The 13,694-nt window shown below is 34.1% G+C and overlaps 1 protein-coding gene across 1 annotated transcript in view; it reads right to left on the bottom strand.

Moving 5' to 3' along the window:
- Positions 1-12,536, bottom strand: part of LOC117122218 (adhesion G protein-coupled receptor L3-like) — a 24,269-nt gene extending 11,733 nt beyond the window's left edge. The window contains exons 1-7 of the mRNA XM_033267728.1: positions 12,430-12,536; positions 11,833-11,914; positions 11,093-11,392; positions 5,794-5,834; positions 4,605-4,790; positions 3,980-4,027; positions 3,384-3,492 (exon numbers count right to left, since the gene is read on the bottom strand). Of these exons, the coding sequence (XP_033123619.1) occupies positions 3,384-3,492; positions 3,980-4,027; positions 4,605-4,790; positions 5,794-5,834; positions 11,093-11,392; positions 11,833-11,914; positions 12,430-12,432 (769 nt within the window). The 5' untranslated portion in view covers positions 12,433-12,536. The remainder of the gene's footprint in view (positions 1-3,383; positions 3,493-3,979; positions 4,028-4,604; positions 4,791-5,793; positions 5,835-11,092; positions 11,393-11,832; positions 11,915-12,429) is intronic.
- Between the last annotated feature and the right edge of the window lie 1,158 nt (positions 12,537-13,694).

Below are 13,694 nucleotides of genomic sequence, written 5' to 3'. Positions count from 1 at the left end.
CTGCGCTGTATTATTGTTTTATTCTTTACTGATTCATGATTATGCTTTAATTGTTTTTTGTATTATTTGGATAATAGCAACGATTTCTACCGCCACCAAGGAGGTTATGTATTCACCGATGTCACTGTCTGGGTGTCTCTTCCAGTTTGTTTTTATATCTAGTATCTTTGTTGAGAATTGATAATAAAATATGCGACGACTTGGTAACGAAAGGTTGGCAGAAGTTTTTTTAGATCCAGCTGTAGGGGGCGTCCCATTTTTCGTATTCCCACCATGCATTTCGGTGGAACACGGTGGAACACTTTTTTTGTGTGGAGAACTCTATCTTGTATTTCTAGTATCTTTGATCCATCTTCCGATAAGTACAGGCCCCTCTGATGTGAGGATGATCGTATATAGAGGCGTGGACTAGCTCGTACAGTAACTTTCTTCTCCCCTAAGGGTCCCTTCGTGTCTGAGCTACCCAGTAGGCCTATATCGGTACCAGCTACTCTTGTGTGTCCACAAGAGGGGCAGTATGGATCAGTACACCGGGGTAACCCCCTACTCGTTTCGAAAGATGTACTGGGTTCTTTATAGTGCACGTGAGCCAATTGTACACTGGGCCTATCGGTTTATAGTCCTTATCCGAGAAGAATTGTTACACCACCTCCAGAACCATTAGGCGAGCGTGCCGTCCGAACCAACGCCGATATATCATGGCTGTACGTTGCGGCGCCCCTGCCTTGACCGCTCGGCCATTCGACTCACCTAATATGGTCATGATAAGGTAACATCATGACCATATTTTAATATCATAAATGTGGTTCTGAGGCGGTTGATGAAAAGCCACAGGGAGACTTATAAAGCAAAGATGAGTGCTTAGCTGAGGTGTACCAAACCACGGCGATGGATGTAATAAAGAGGGGCTGTATATATAGTTACTTAATTATTATTTGTTTCAGGTATTGGAGTGCGTTTGGATGCGTGACGTCAACAGCTAAAAATAGTCTTCAATCTAACTGTAATTGTAACCACACGACGAGTTTCGCAGTATTGATGAAAGTTACAAATGACAATGTGGTAGTAAGTGTACAGTTGTTATGTTTTATTATGTTTTTGTTTGAATAAATTTAATAAACTTAGCAAGTAATAGCTGATTTTTAATGTAGCACAAACCCATGGGCCTTTATGTGTTTTCGTAATGGAGGAGGCTGCGTACTATATAGGCCTACAGTGTTTTTTTAATACCCATTATACTACCGTAAAACCTCGAATTGAAGCCCAGTGGGCTTAATATCGAGGTGATTTAATGCCAGTTAAATACACTTCATAATACAGATTGATGTTACATTGACCTTATTTATTTGTTTAATTGTACAAAATCACAAATTTACAACATTCATTTTGAATCTTTATTCTTTACTTTAAAAAAATAGTCTCGAAAAGAAGCCCATCTCGAAAAGTAACCCATCTCGAAAAGAAGCCCATCCAAAGTTCGCAAAAAAAAAAAAAAAAAAAAAGAAGCCCAGGGCATCAATTCGAGGTTTTACGGTATTGTACTGTATTGTATTGTTATTATTAATATTATTATTATTATTATTATTATTATTATTATTATTATTATTATTATTATTATGCCTATTATTGTTATTATTATTATTAAGCCAATTATTATTATTATTATTAGGCCTATTATTATTATTATTATTATTATTATTGTTATTATTAATTATATATATTTTTTTCTCTGACTGAGCCTCATCAAACCACCCTTTCTTGGATAATTTTTCGCTCTCAATAGCTCTGGCTACCTTCTCTTATGTAGGGTACGTATTATAAAACATTGTGGCACCAGGCACCCTCTCCACTGAAGACCTGTCCTTTCTTCAAAAAATATGTTACGTCATTACATCCAACCCCAGGTCTAAAAGTAGATTAACACAGACAGCTACACTTCTAATTCCAAAAACATAACACAAAATAATCAAAACTGTTTATATAAAAAAGTAAGACTTAATCCTGGTCTCCATAAAATTATTACACCGCTCTCCTCGGCGACGCTGATTGGTTGGTCAAATCGGGGAACCCTCCAAAGTATAGCAATTGCAGTGATAATACTGTAGTGATTTATAGAAAAAGGCTTTAGATGATATGAGAACAAAACAAAAATAATCATTTAATTTGATTTAAATAATATCAACTTAATAACATCACAAAACAGGAACAACAGAATACAATTAAACAAAATTGAGAGCATAAGTCATCAATGTTGATATCCGCCGGCGTAACCCTCTAAATCCCAATAAAGAATTTATTTCCAGAGGGGTCCCAATATGTTCATTAGTTTGTATTGGTCTCTTTTGAGAAAGGGCGTTATGTTAATTTTTAATTCACATGAGAGCATTAGGTACAAGTGCAAGTGCTGCTTCACATCATTAACCAGAATAACTTCCTGTCTCACATCCTTAACCATAATAACTTGCTGTCTCATTTCCTTAACCAGAACATGGAGGAAAGAAAGCAGACCAGAATAACTTGCTTATATCGGAGCTTGTCTGACATCCTTAACCAGAATATCTTGCTTGTCTGACATCCTTAACCAGGATAACTTGCTGTCTCACATTCTTAACCGGAAAAACATGCTTGTTTCACACCCTTAACCAGAATAACTTGCTCATTTTAATTTTCTAAATACTATAGATTGAAAGAAAGACTCAAAACCCATGTTTGTTTGTGTGCGGCGCTTTTAGTTGCTGAACTGCTAATGTTGTGTGGTATCAATATGACGGAACCTCCAGTAAGCTCATAGGATTCATTATTGTAGACGTAGTAGTGCTACAGGCCTCGGTGGTAGCTTTTTAAGTACGACTATCTATAAGTAGCAGACTTGAACGTGTTCAAAAATTTGCTTTGAAAATTACATGTAAATCTTGAAAGAATCATATGCCTCTCTTTGTTTGAAGTCTAATTTGTTATCTATATAATCTATTTAAACACCTTAAAAACTATTATCCTCTTGATGTCTTGTTCATGTTTTTCTTTCTTTTGTGATGTTAGTCTGTACTTTAAGCTAAGAGGGATGCTAATTATTAGCCACTAGTCGATCGACTATGTAGCTATCTTGCCTTCCCAGGTTTTGTACCGAACTTTCATGGATAAATAAATAAATAAATAAAAATGGACAGATTTCATTAAAGTATAACGGTACGTGCAATTTAACAACGGTTTTACCTCACTTCCGCAAGAAAATCTACTATGGTTTTAGCCCATTGCTGAAACACACGGGAAAAAATGCTAACAAAATGAAATTGCTCTAGGACTTTTGAAGAATGCAAATTTAACGCACTCAAAACAAATATTAAAAGAATTTCATATACACTACTTTGTCAGTCAATACATACCTGCCTTAGGACTTTTGATGACGACAGGAGGTGTGTCTTCATCGAGGACGTCCAGGGCATTTGTAAACGTTTTTTCCATCGAATGAATAACATCTGAAAAGTCATTATCCTTGATAATGCAATAAAAAAAAATGGCATTAGTGATGAAAGCAGTTAACCGTTATGTTCTGTTACTAAACAGTGGGGACGCCATTATTTACCCGATGGTTTCCAATAATGTCCCCGACAGGGGTAGGGGGTGACGCCCGTGACGGGAAGGCCGAAGGGAGCATAGGATGGGCAGCCCAGAACCCTTTCATAGGGGTTCCGGGGGCGAATTCTTCCTTCTCAATGATTCGTTTTTTTTTTCTTCTCTCCGACGGAAGCCTGACGAATTTTGTTCTTTCCAACGGCAGAGAGGCTCCTCCCGACGAGAAGACTGTGGCCCCCTGGCCCCACCATTCTTACTAAAGGCCACTACACAACATTCACCAGCCTGTATATATCCTTTTTTGTAATTCTTGCATAATTAAGTATATTTCTTTTGCAGTTAACGACAGGCTTAATAAGAATAACATAGAATAAAATAAAAATAAATTCCAACAATTTTGCTTTACCTCTATCGTATCTATCGACAAGGTCTCGGATGATAATTCAAGATATTGCTGTAAAATACATTAATAATTTTATTAATAAAAAGAATATAATAGATAATATTATGTTATTATTATTATTATTATTACTAATATTATTATCATTATTATTATCATTAGCATTATTATTATTATTATTATTATTATTATTACTATTATTATTATTATTATTATTATTATTATTATTATTATCACCACTATTATTATCACTATTATCAATATTGTTATTATCACCGTCAATATTATATCATCATCATCATCATCATTATCGATATTATATTAGAGAATTGCTTATAATAGTATTATTAATATCATTACATTATCATAACAGTATTAGGCCTATAATACAATATTATAGTATTAAAAATATTTTGTATAATCACTTTCTATTCACTAACTGTATTACATTGCTTGAATACAAGTGTTTAAAAATATCTAAGTTAAGACCGCCATATGTTTCTGACCAGGGCTCTGGCAAAATATACCCTGCCGTAGTTGTCTCAGACCCTGGCAAACTAATATTGGGTCCCGGCTCGGACATCCCGTACTGGGGTACTTCCTACCCTAATGAGGACTAACATAATCTTACATCGAGTATGTCAATCGTTTCATTCTGTTCAGTGAAATTCAGGTTCGATATCTGTTGTACTACTTTAACAAACACTTTCACCACTTCTTGCTTGAACTCTGACGAGTCGTAAGTGTCGTACAAATCATTTCCAAGCGTTAGTATAGTATCTGCCTCTTCAACATTCAATTCCTCATTCTCATCAAGCTGAATAAATTCAATACCAAAGTAATTAATTACATGGTTAATTAAGATAATACATACAAACATGTTGAAAAGGCTATAATATTAATATTTATAATAATAGTAATAGTTAATATCTTATTAATAATAATATAGGCATATTATCAATTTTTTTAAATCTCGTATGATATCAGTTATGTCTAGTTGCTGTTATTAATTTGACTGGAACAGTCGTAGCAGGGTCACCAACGAGCTGGTTAACAGCATGACCCTCCCCATCATACTCCTGGGTGAGGAGAGAAAAACGTAAGTAAAGTGTCTTGCCCAAGAACACAATCAGTATGGCGAGCGTTGGTCTCGAACTCCTGATCTCTCGACCAGAAATCCAACAACTTATTACACGCTGCGCCATACGCTCCTACTATTATAAATAATAACATTAATAACACAATATATCAATAATACAAAAAAAATCTCTACAGGAATGTCCGTGATCCTAAAATTACCCACCGGCCAAAATATGCCCCTATAATAGGCTGTGTAAGATACCATTGCTATGTCTAAGCATGCACGACAGCACACCAAAATATTACTATATGCTTGATACTTCATGTGTTTGGTAGTAGTATCAGGTACTTTATCATAAATCAAGTATTGATCTCGAATTGATTATTTCTTCGTATACGACGATATTGACATTGAAATATACATTGTGGTGATTTTTATGATTATAGGCTGCTTGTTTTACGTGTCGTGTTACAAACCGTCAAGAATAATTATGTTAATATATGTTAATAGGCCTATATGTTAATATATACAGATGATGTTTGTAATTTTGTTTATTTATATAAAATATATTTACACAAGACACAATAGCAGACAAAATGTAACTGTCTGTTTGTTTTAAATGGTCCTGTTTCAGACAATTATCATAAAATATAAACATTAGTATAATGAATGTTCAAAAAAACAACATGACAAAACCCTTCAAAAACATTTTTACAAAAGGGCTCAGTCTTAGACTTACCAAATTTTCAATCTCATTAAATGCCGGGTCCATTGTTATATCTGCAGTTGACATAATAAAAAAATACTTAAATCAAGTAATAAATTTAAATTAAAAAAAAAGAAATAGCTCCATTCACTATAGAGCCTCAAAAAGAAACCTTCTAGTATACTATGGAAGGGTTCCCCATTTATGAATGTTAAAAAAAACTTGGTCAATAATTTAAAAAACTTACATCCTTATTATATACTTCGAAGATGTGGCATAGGCCTAACTACCGATGGTTCAGGCAGTTCAGTGAACCGGGCCCATTGGTTCAGGGGCCCTAAAGACAACTGGTAGGGCTCATGGGAAAAGATTGTATGTTAAAATAGCCCAAAATTGTACGCTTAGTCCACTATATTAGGGATTGGCAATATGAAAAATAATATTTTAAAACGCTAATATCAAAAAACATTTTAAAGTCAAATTTACCTTGTCTCTCTTTTTATGAAACACCCATTTTGGAAAATCTATGCGTGATCGGCGAGCGTTAAGTGGCTTATTTCTTTTAAATTTCTCTAGGAGGGGGAGCCCCTCCCAACCACCCCCACCCCGGCTAAGGTCTACGTGTACAATTCTTGCCCTGCCTGTCGGTGACGTTGCCCTGTCGTCGGGGAAATCCTATCGCCGCCACTGCTGATAAGGACTATAAGCCGTAGGATCTGTGTAACACTTGGCTCATGTGCGCTTTAAAGAACCCAGTATCATCTTTGGAAAAGAGTAGGGGTTACCCCGGTGTACTGGTCCAAACATTCCCTGTAACCCTGTGGTTATGGACCATAGGTACTTTGCACGATGTACAGTACCTCGTAAACCTAAATAAGTCATTAATGCCTCACTAATTTGGCAATTTAAACGTAATTCAAATCGTACCAGTTGCTATTTACAAGTGCACAGTATTCTATTCTTCCCTATGTACAATTCATAGGAAATGTTTTATTTAATTGCATCTTCTTTACACCAGCTCGTCATTGTTATTCAAATCGTATTATTTGTGTACATTATTCGAGTTTCTTGAACATTATTTATTTAAAAAGATTAAGCTCCTCCGTTACTGAAGTAACATACCTTCCCCTATAAAAATAGGCCTATTCATGAAAGAGAATAACAGGCCTATATGTATCTCTGCACCTAATGCTATAGAGTGGGCACAAAAAAATCACAAAGGTTATACTCTACTGTATCTGCACAAAGACGGTAGTACCATGACACAAAATAATGACCAAATCAAATGTCGTTATTTTAAATAATGTGGATAAGTGTAAATCGAAAACAATAGAACATATTTTTTAAATTTTCTTTCAATGTCGTAACTAGATGAAATCAGATGCTTATTCCCTCAAAAATAAAGTGTAAGAAGCACGAACACATTAAAAATAAGAAAAATGAGAATTATTATGCCTATTAGATTAATTAAATAATGCAATGTTAAAAATGAAAGGGTACAATGTTATGATATACTTTATCTGGACAAAGACGGTAGTACCATGACACAAAATAATGACCAAATCACATGTCGTCATTTCAAATAATGTGAATAAGATAATGTGAAAATGATAGAACATTTGTTTAATTTCTTTTTAATGTCATAAATAGATGAAATCAGATGCTTATTCCTTAAAAAATAAAGTGCAAGAAACACGAAAACATAATATAATACAATAAAAAACTAAAAATTATTAGGCCTTTTAAATAATACATTGTTAAAAATCACAGGGTTCAACGTGCTCTGCATTATCTCTAATAAACCAAGGAGGCATTTTATACTTCCTTGAATAAAGCGAATGATTTAAAAACATAAAAAGAATTTAAATCATTCGCCGTAATATCAGTATCTTCAACATTTGATGCAATTTTAATGTAACTGGAAACTTTAAAATTGCATCAAATGTTGAAGATACTGATATTACGGCGAATGATTTAAATTCTTTTTATGTTAGGTTCGATAAGTGGGATTTTTCGGAGTTTCGAAACATTCAGAAGGAAAGACTCACAGGTTCAATAACAGAAGAAAATAATATTTCAATTAACATAAGTGATGTTGAGAAGGCATTTAGAAATCTTAAGTCTAAGAAAGCCGCAGGGCCTGATCTTATTTCAGGAAAAGTTTTGAAGACATGTTATTTTCAATTAAAGTTTACTTTTCATTTTTTATTTCAATGGTCAGTCGATTTGTGTCGAGCACCCGAACTTTGGAAGTCTGCCATTATCAAACCGATACCAAAACATGATAAACCTAACATCTGTAATGACTATAGGCCAGTGGCATTAACTGCAATTCCAATGAAATGCTTGGAAAAAATCATGAAAAATGCATTAAATTGTCAGACAAATAATGTGATTGATAGTTATCAATTTGCTTATCGGGAAAAAAGGGGAGTAGTTGATGCAGTTACGACGCTCACGCAAAGGGTGTATGCTCATCTCGAATATCCTAATAACTATGCTAGAATATTATTTTTAGATTTCTCGGCAGCATTTAATACCATTCAGCCCCATCTACTTACTGAGAAGCTAATAAATATAGGAATAAACCCACGACTTAACCTCTGGATCTCGGATTTCTTATATGAAAGAACACAGATTGTTAAATTCAGGGGTAGTGTATCTGAGTCGTTGACTTGTAGCACGGGGGCACCACACGGGTGTTTTTTGTCGCCCTGGCGCTTTTCGGTATACTCTTCTGATTTTTGTAGTAATATTGATCCAAGTAAATCATTTAATATTATGTTTGCTGATGATACTTGCCTGATTGGTTTGATTTCAAAAAATGACACATCCTTGTTTTATGACTATGTTGAATCTTTTATTGTTTGGTGTAAGGAGCATTTTCTTGAACTAAATGCAAAGAAGACTAAGGAAGTTATTGTCGATTTCAGAAGAAAAAATAAAGCTAATCATGAAAATATTGTAATCGATAATGAGAGGGTGGAAATTGTTGAAAAACACAAGTATCTTGGACTGGTTATTGATAATGAACTTAACTGGGAAAGCAACACTAAAGAAATCCGTACCAAGGCAAATAAAGAATGTATTTTGTATATAGAATTAAACGGTTTAATGTTAGCTCTCATCTTATTCATATGTTTTATTCCTCGGTTGTCCAGTCAATTCTTTCTTATTGTATTATTATTTGGTTCTCTCATATCACCGCAGACAGTAAATGTCAATTATTGAGAGTTGTAAATAAGGCTGGAAGAGTGATTGGAGCCGACGTTAAGTCCTTCTTAATGATTTTTTACTTAAGAAATTTAATTCAATTATGCAAGATTCATCCCATCCATTATTTTCAGACATTATCATAAATAGATCGGGAAGGGTTAGACATAAGCAAAACAAAGCATCCACAAACCGTTTTAAAAATTCAGCATTGTACATCGCTTGTAATCTATTTAATCAAAATTTCAGAAGATAACTGCACAGGACTCAAATTTTTATTTTCTAGAAATCTTTATTTAACACTCTATATGTTTATGAACGATTCTATGTCATGTACAACAAATATCTCAGAATGTATTATTTTGACAATAAAGTTGACTTGTATCTTGTATCTTGTATCTAAAGCTATTGGTTGCCTTTTGAATTCAGCATACAAGTGAATAACATATTGCTGGTACGTCCTGAGCATTAATGACATTAATTTTTGATGGTCTATAGATGAAAGCTTAAATTCACTTCAATTGTATCAAAGTTTTAATGATGTGCTGTGTTTGATGGTGAGTCTTTAACCGCCTACTTTATTAGCAGTTCCAAATTCTTGGTTTATTTATGGCGGACAGGTATTCCTCTATGGACAAATCTACCAGGTATTAAAGGTACATACCGTATTTAATAGAGCAAAAAGAATCAGGGGCGATTTTTTTTTAAAGGTGGGGTGGAGGTCCAATGTTAGAGGCTCAATGTTAGAATGAGGTACTTTCTACCGGGGCCCAGCTCAGGTCCATCGCGGAAACAGTTTGTTTTACCTAGATGCCCAGAATAAATATGAAATAATCTTGATAATGATGGTGATGATAATGACAGTATGATGATGACGGTGATGATGACGATAACGATTAATTAAATGATCATGAGGACGACGACATTGATGACGGATGGTATTGATGTTGACATAGGCGGTGGTAGGCCCCTATGTTTTGAGATGGTAATGCAAACTATAGGGCCGGCGAAACGTTTTTCAAAGTGGGTGGGGGGGGGGGGGGGGGCACACTAATATGATGAATTATAGGCTATCTTTCCGATCATACAAAAATCTGCATAGACATTATATATTTTCCCCCTGTCATGAACTAATGCGAAGTGAGTCCAGGTTGTAAAGGGCGCCCCGGTCAGGGTACAATTTAAAAGGACTCCGGAAAAATTAGCGGTTATGTTATCGATTAGATATAGACTAACTTGAGTGGTTTCTATAATTCTATAAATCTTAAGGCTGTTTATGCTTGCAACGGTAACGATAACAATAAAATGCTAAAATGTAGTTGTTCATATAGAAAAACAAAATAAATTCGATAACAATTTATCGTATATACGATAACAAAATATTTGACAAATCAATTCAAATGACGTCATAATCATGGAAAAACAATAAAATCGTAGTAGTAACAACGATTTTATATTTTCCATAATTAAGACATCATTTGAAAAGACTTGTCAAAATATTTTGCTATCGTATACACAATAAATCGTTATCGAATCTTCCTAGTATGTGAAAACTTCTCTTCTTTTATTTTTTATATGAACAATTGCTTTTTAGTTTTTTATCGTGTTATCGTTGCAAGCATAAACAGGCGTTTTGGGCCTACAATTATTAGTAATGCTTCCAGAGAGAGAAGCGGTCAAGAAGGTCTCAGGAACGCAAGCAGGGACCCATGGTTCTGATGTTCTGTATACGTCCAGGACGAGCAGGGAGCCCAACTTATATTTTTTTTTAATAAGTAAAAGAAAATGCAGAAAGGCAGCAGTTCTCTGCCGAGTGAATACATGCCCCTTATAAGATGACATTACTATCATTGTATACAACTTTGACTGGTCGGTCAAAGTAGGCCTCTATGCGTCAAGGGCGCCGACTAGACTTTACTTTCGAAAGGCCCCACGGAACATGATCTGACTAAGGCGTTGAGCCAGTACATTCTCAATGGCTTTAGCAACCTATGATTATTTTATCAAAACAGATGTCAGCTTTGGAAGTAAAGCTATTGTGAGGTTTTTACCTTCACAGGCATTGACGTTGATTTTAATTGAAAAAAAATAATAATCTTACAAAAAGATCGGTTTTTACCTTCACATGCGTTGATGAGAAACTGTCCTCCAAATAATATATCCCCGCCATGTTCTTCACCAATGCAATAGTATTCCCCTTCATCGATACTATCGTTAAAGTTATAGACGCTAAGTTCAGTAAAGTGGGACTGGTCGTCATCCTCGTTTGTGGTTATTACATTGAATCGGTTGGATTCATCAATGTGCGATGCAGCGGGATATGACCAGGTGATGTTGGTAACGTTTGGTGCATTTGTAAAGTTGCACCGTAGTACAAAGTCGTAACTGGCACTTTCAGATTCGACGAAAGCAATGCATACTAATGGGTAGATTATATAAAACGTTCAGTACTGTAAAATGGTTAAAATGAATTTATGCTGCATTTACTGAATTTGTAAAGTAAGGGTAAATATGGCTTAATCATCAGTAAATAAATGTAGTCTTCGTCATCTCAAAACAGCCTCATGTGAAAAACCGGTTAGAGAAAATGTTTGAAAATTAACAACTGTTTCAAATATGTTTTATGAACAAATAAACAAGCTATTGTAATTAAATTATAAAATTGTTTTAAGAGAAATTTTTTAGGTTTCTGAATTTTGAACAAAATCCTTATCGAACTAATAGAAATTATTCATAGACCCGTTTCCACCATACCACCAAGCGCTCATCAACCGACAAGGGAATTGTAAAGAAAACAAATGTGGATATAGGCCTACCATAGTAAAACACAGAGAAAATATTTGAACTAACGAATCTTACTTTCGGGTTGAAGCGCTGTGGCTATAGTTAAGAACAGCTGTAGAACGGTGCAGATTATTCCAACTCTCATGATAGTAGTCCCCTGATAGTATAAAAAAAAATGGTCATGTTAAGATCTTCTTCATGACTGTTATGGAACAGAACAATAATGATCTAAAATCAAGAAAATAATGCAAAACTAGAAAAAAAAACATTAATTTTCATAGCTCCCTCTCATAAATGAAAATTATTATAGGTGCATGGTTATGACATGGTTAAATATGATAACAGTCAAGCCAATTTATAAAAATAGTTTGATGATCAAGTGCTACATTGCATATACAAAACTCATTAGAGAAGAATCCTTATCCTCGAGTTCACCCGCTTCGTCTAAGATTAATAATAATAATAATAATAATAATAATAATAATAATAATAATAATAATAATAATAATAATAATAATAGTAATAATAACAATAATAATAATAATAATAATAATAATAATAATAATAATAATAATAATAATAATAATAATGATAATAAAATAATAATACATACGGTGGGTTATCTGGAACGTTACAAATAAATTAATTAAATTAGAAAGTGAATATAATTACCATGTTGGATGTTTGCAGATACTCCGGTGTGCAAAATACATTCAGGCCTAGGTCTACCTCGTTTACGGTATAGCACTGACAACTACGAGACCGTGGACAGAACTGAGGTTAATGGAACATTCTGACATTAATATCTAGCCCTCACAGAAAACCAACAAAAGACACCGGTAGAATAAAAGGCCCGTTGCTAAGGAACCGCTGGAAAGCACATACGTAGTTCTAAACAGACAATGCTAAATTTTAATCAATGTGAGACATTTTTATTGATCACGATTTGCAAAGGAGTTTCATATTTCTTGAATCAATTATAGTTTGTATTTTAGTATTCCATAATAGGCCAACTAATCTTATTTTTCGAAAATAATTATGATAATTAAATTACCTTTCATTTCACATGCAGTAGGCTATTAAAACGACATAGACCTAATGAAATTGATCAAACCAATAGTGAGCGCGCGACGACAAGCGTACACAAGCTATTATTTTCTATTTGACCTTCGTGGAACATCATTATTACTCGTGTTTACTAACATATAACTCATCATATATTTCTGGATCCACTTTATGTATACTCACGTACTTATCTTCTAGGCTTGATTACATATTTGCTAATTATGGCATATAATTTTCACCCACCAATCTCCTTAATGATACTGCTCGTGTTGCCATTTAATTTTGATACACAATAGGCCTTTTCATTGATTACTTATAACTATTGATTATCTTTTAAAATACATTGCCTTAGGCATAAGGCGAGGGCTGGGGGATGCATCTGCCAATTGTTTTATACTTTCAATCGAGAGTTCGTTGTTGGAGATCGACGATCTCACTTAGTAGCAGCGGCTTGTGTCTTTGGTGGAGAACCTTAGGAGGCGTATAGATGGGTAACACCTGGAAACATATACTAAGTCAGAACTTGGTGAAAGTTTTATATAAGAAAATCATTTCAATTGCTTTAAAATGGATACTAATCAACTTTTTTTTTAAAATAAGGTAAATGCTTACCCATTATAATGACAATATATAATGGGTATCCAAATGTTAGGAATAGCGAATTTCTAAATTATGCCGATAATATTTTCAGTTCTTACATTTAGATTGTTTCAGCTCCCAGAAAATAATAACACAAAACAATACTTCATCTTGTGCTTCCTTAAAATAAGATTTCTTCAGAATCTCCATTTTAACTTAAAGCTTGGTTTCTATACAATCGCTACATGCTATCGCCGACAGCTTTCGGTGATGCTCAGTGGCGTATCTACGTT

Source organism: Anneissia japonica, unplaced genomic scaffold (genome assembly GCF_011630105.1).
Source record: "Anneissia japonica isolate Jap-2015-1 unplaced genomic scaffold, ASM1163010v1 scaffold287708_len1499824_cov190, whole genome shotgun sequence".
Lineage (NCBI taxonomy): Eukaryota > Metazoa > Echinodermata > Crinoidea > Comatulida > Comatulidae > Anneissia > Anneissia japonica.
The sequence above is the reverse complement of the archived record's forward strand: the minus strand, read 5'-3'. Positions and strand labels throughout refer to the sequence as shown.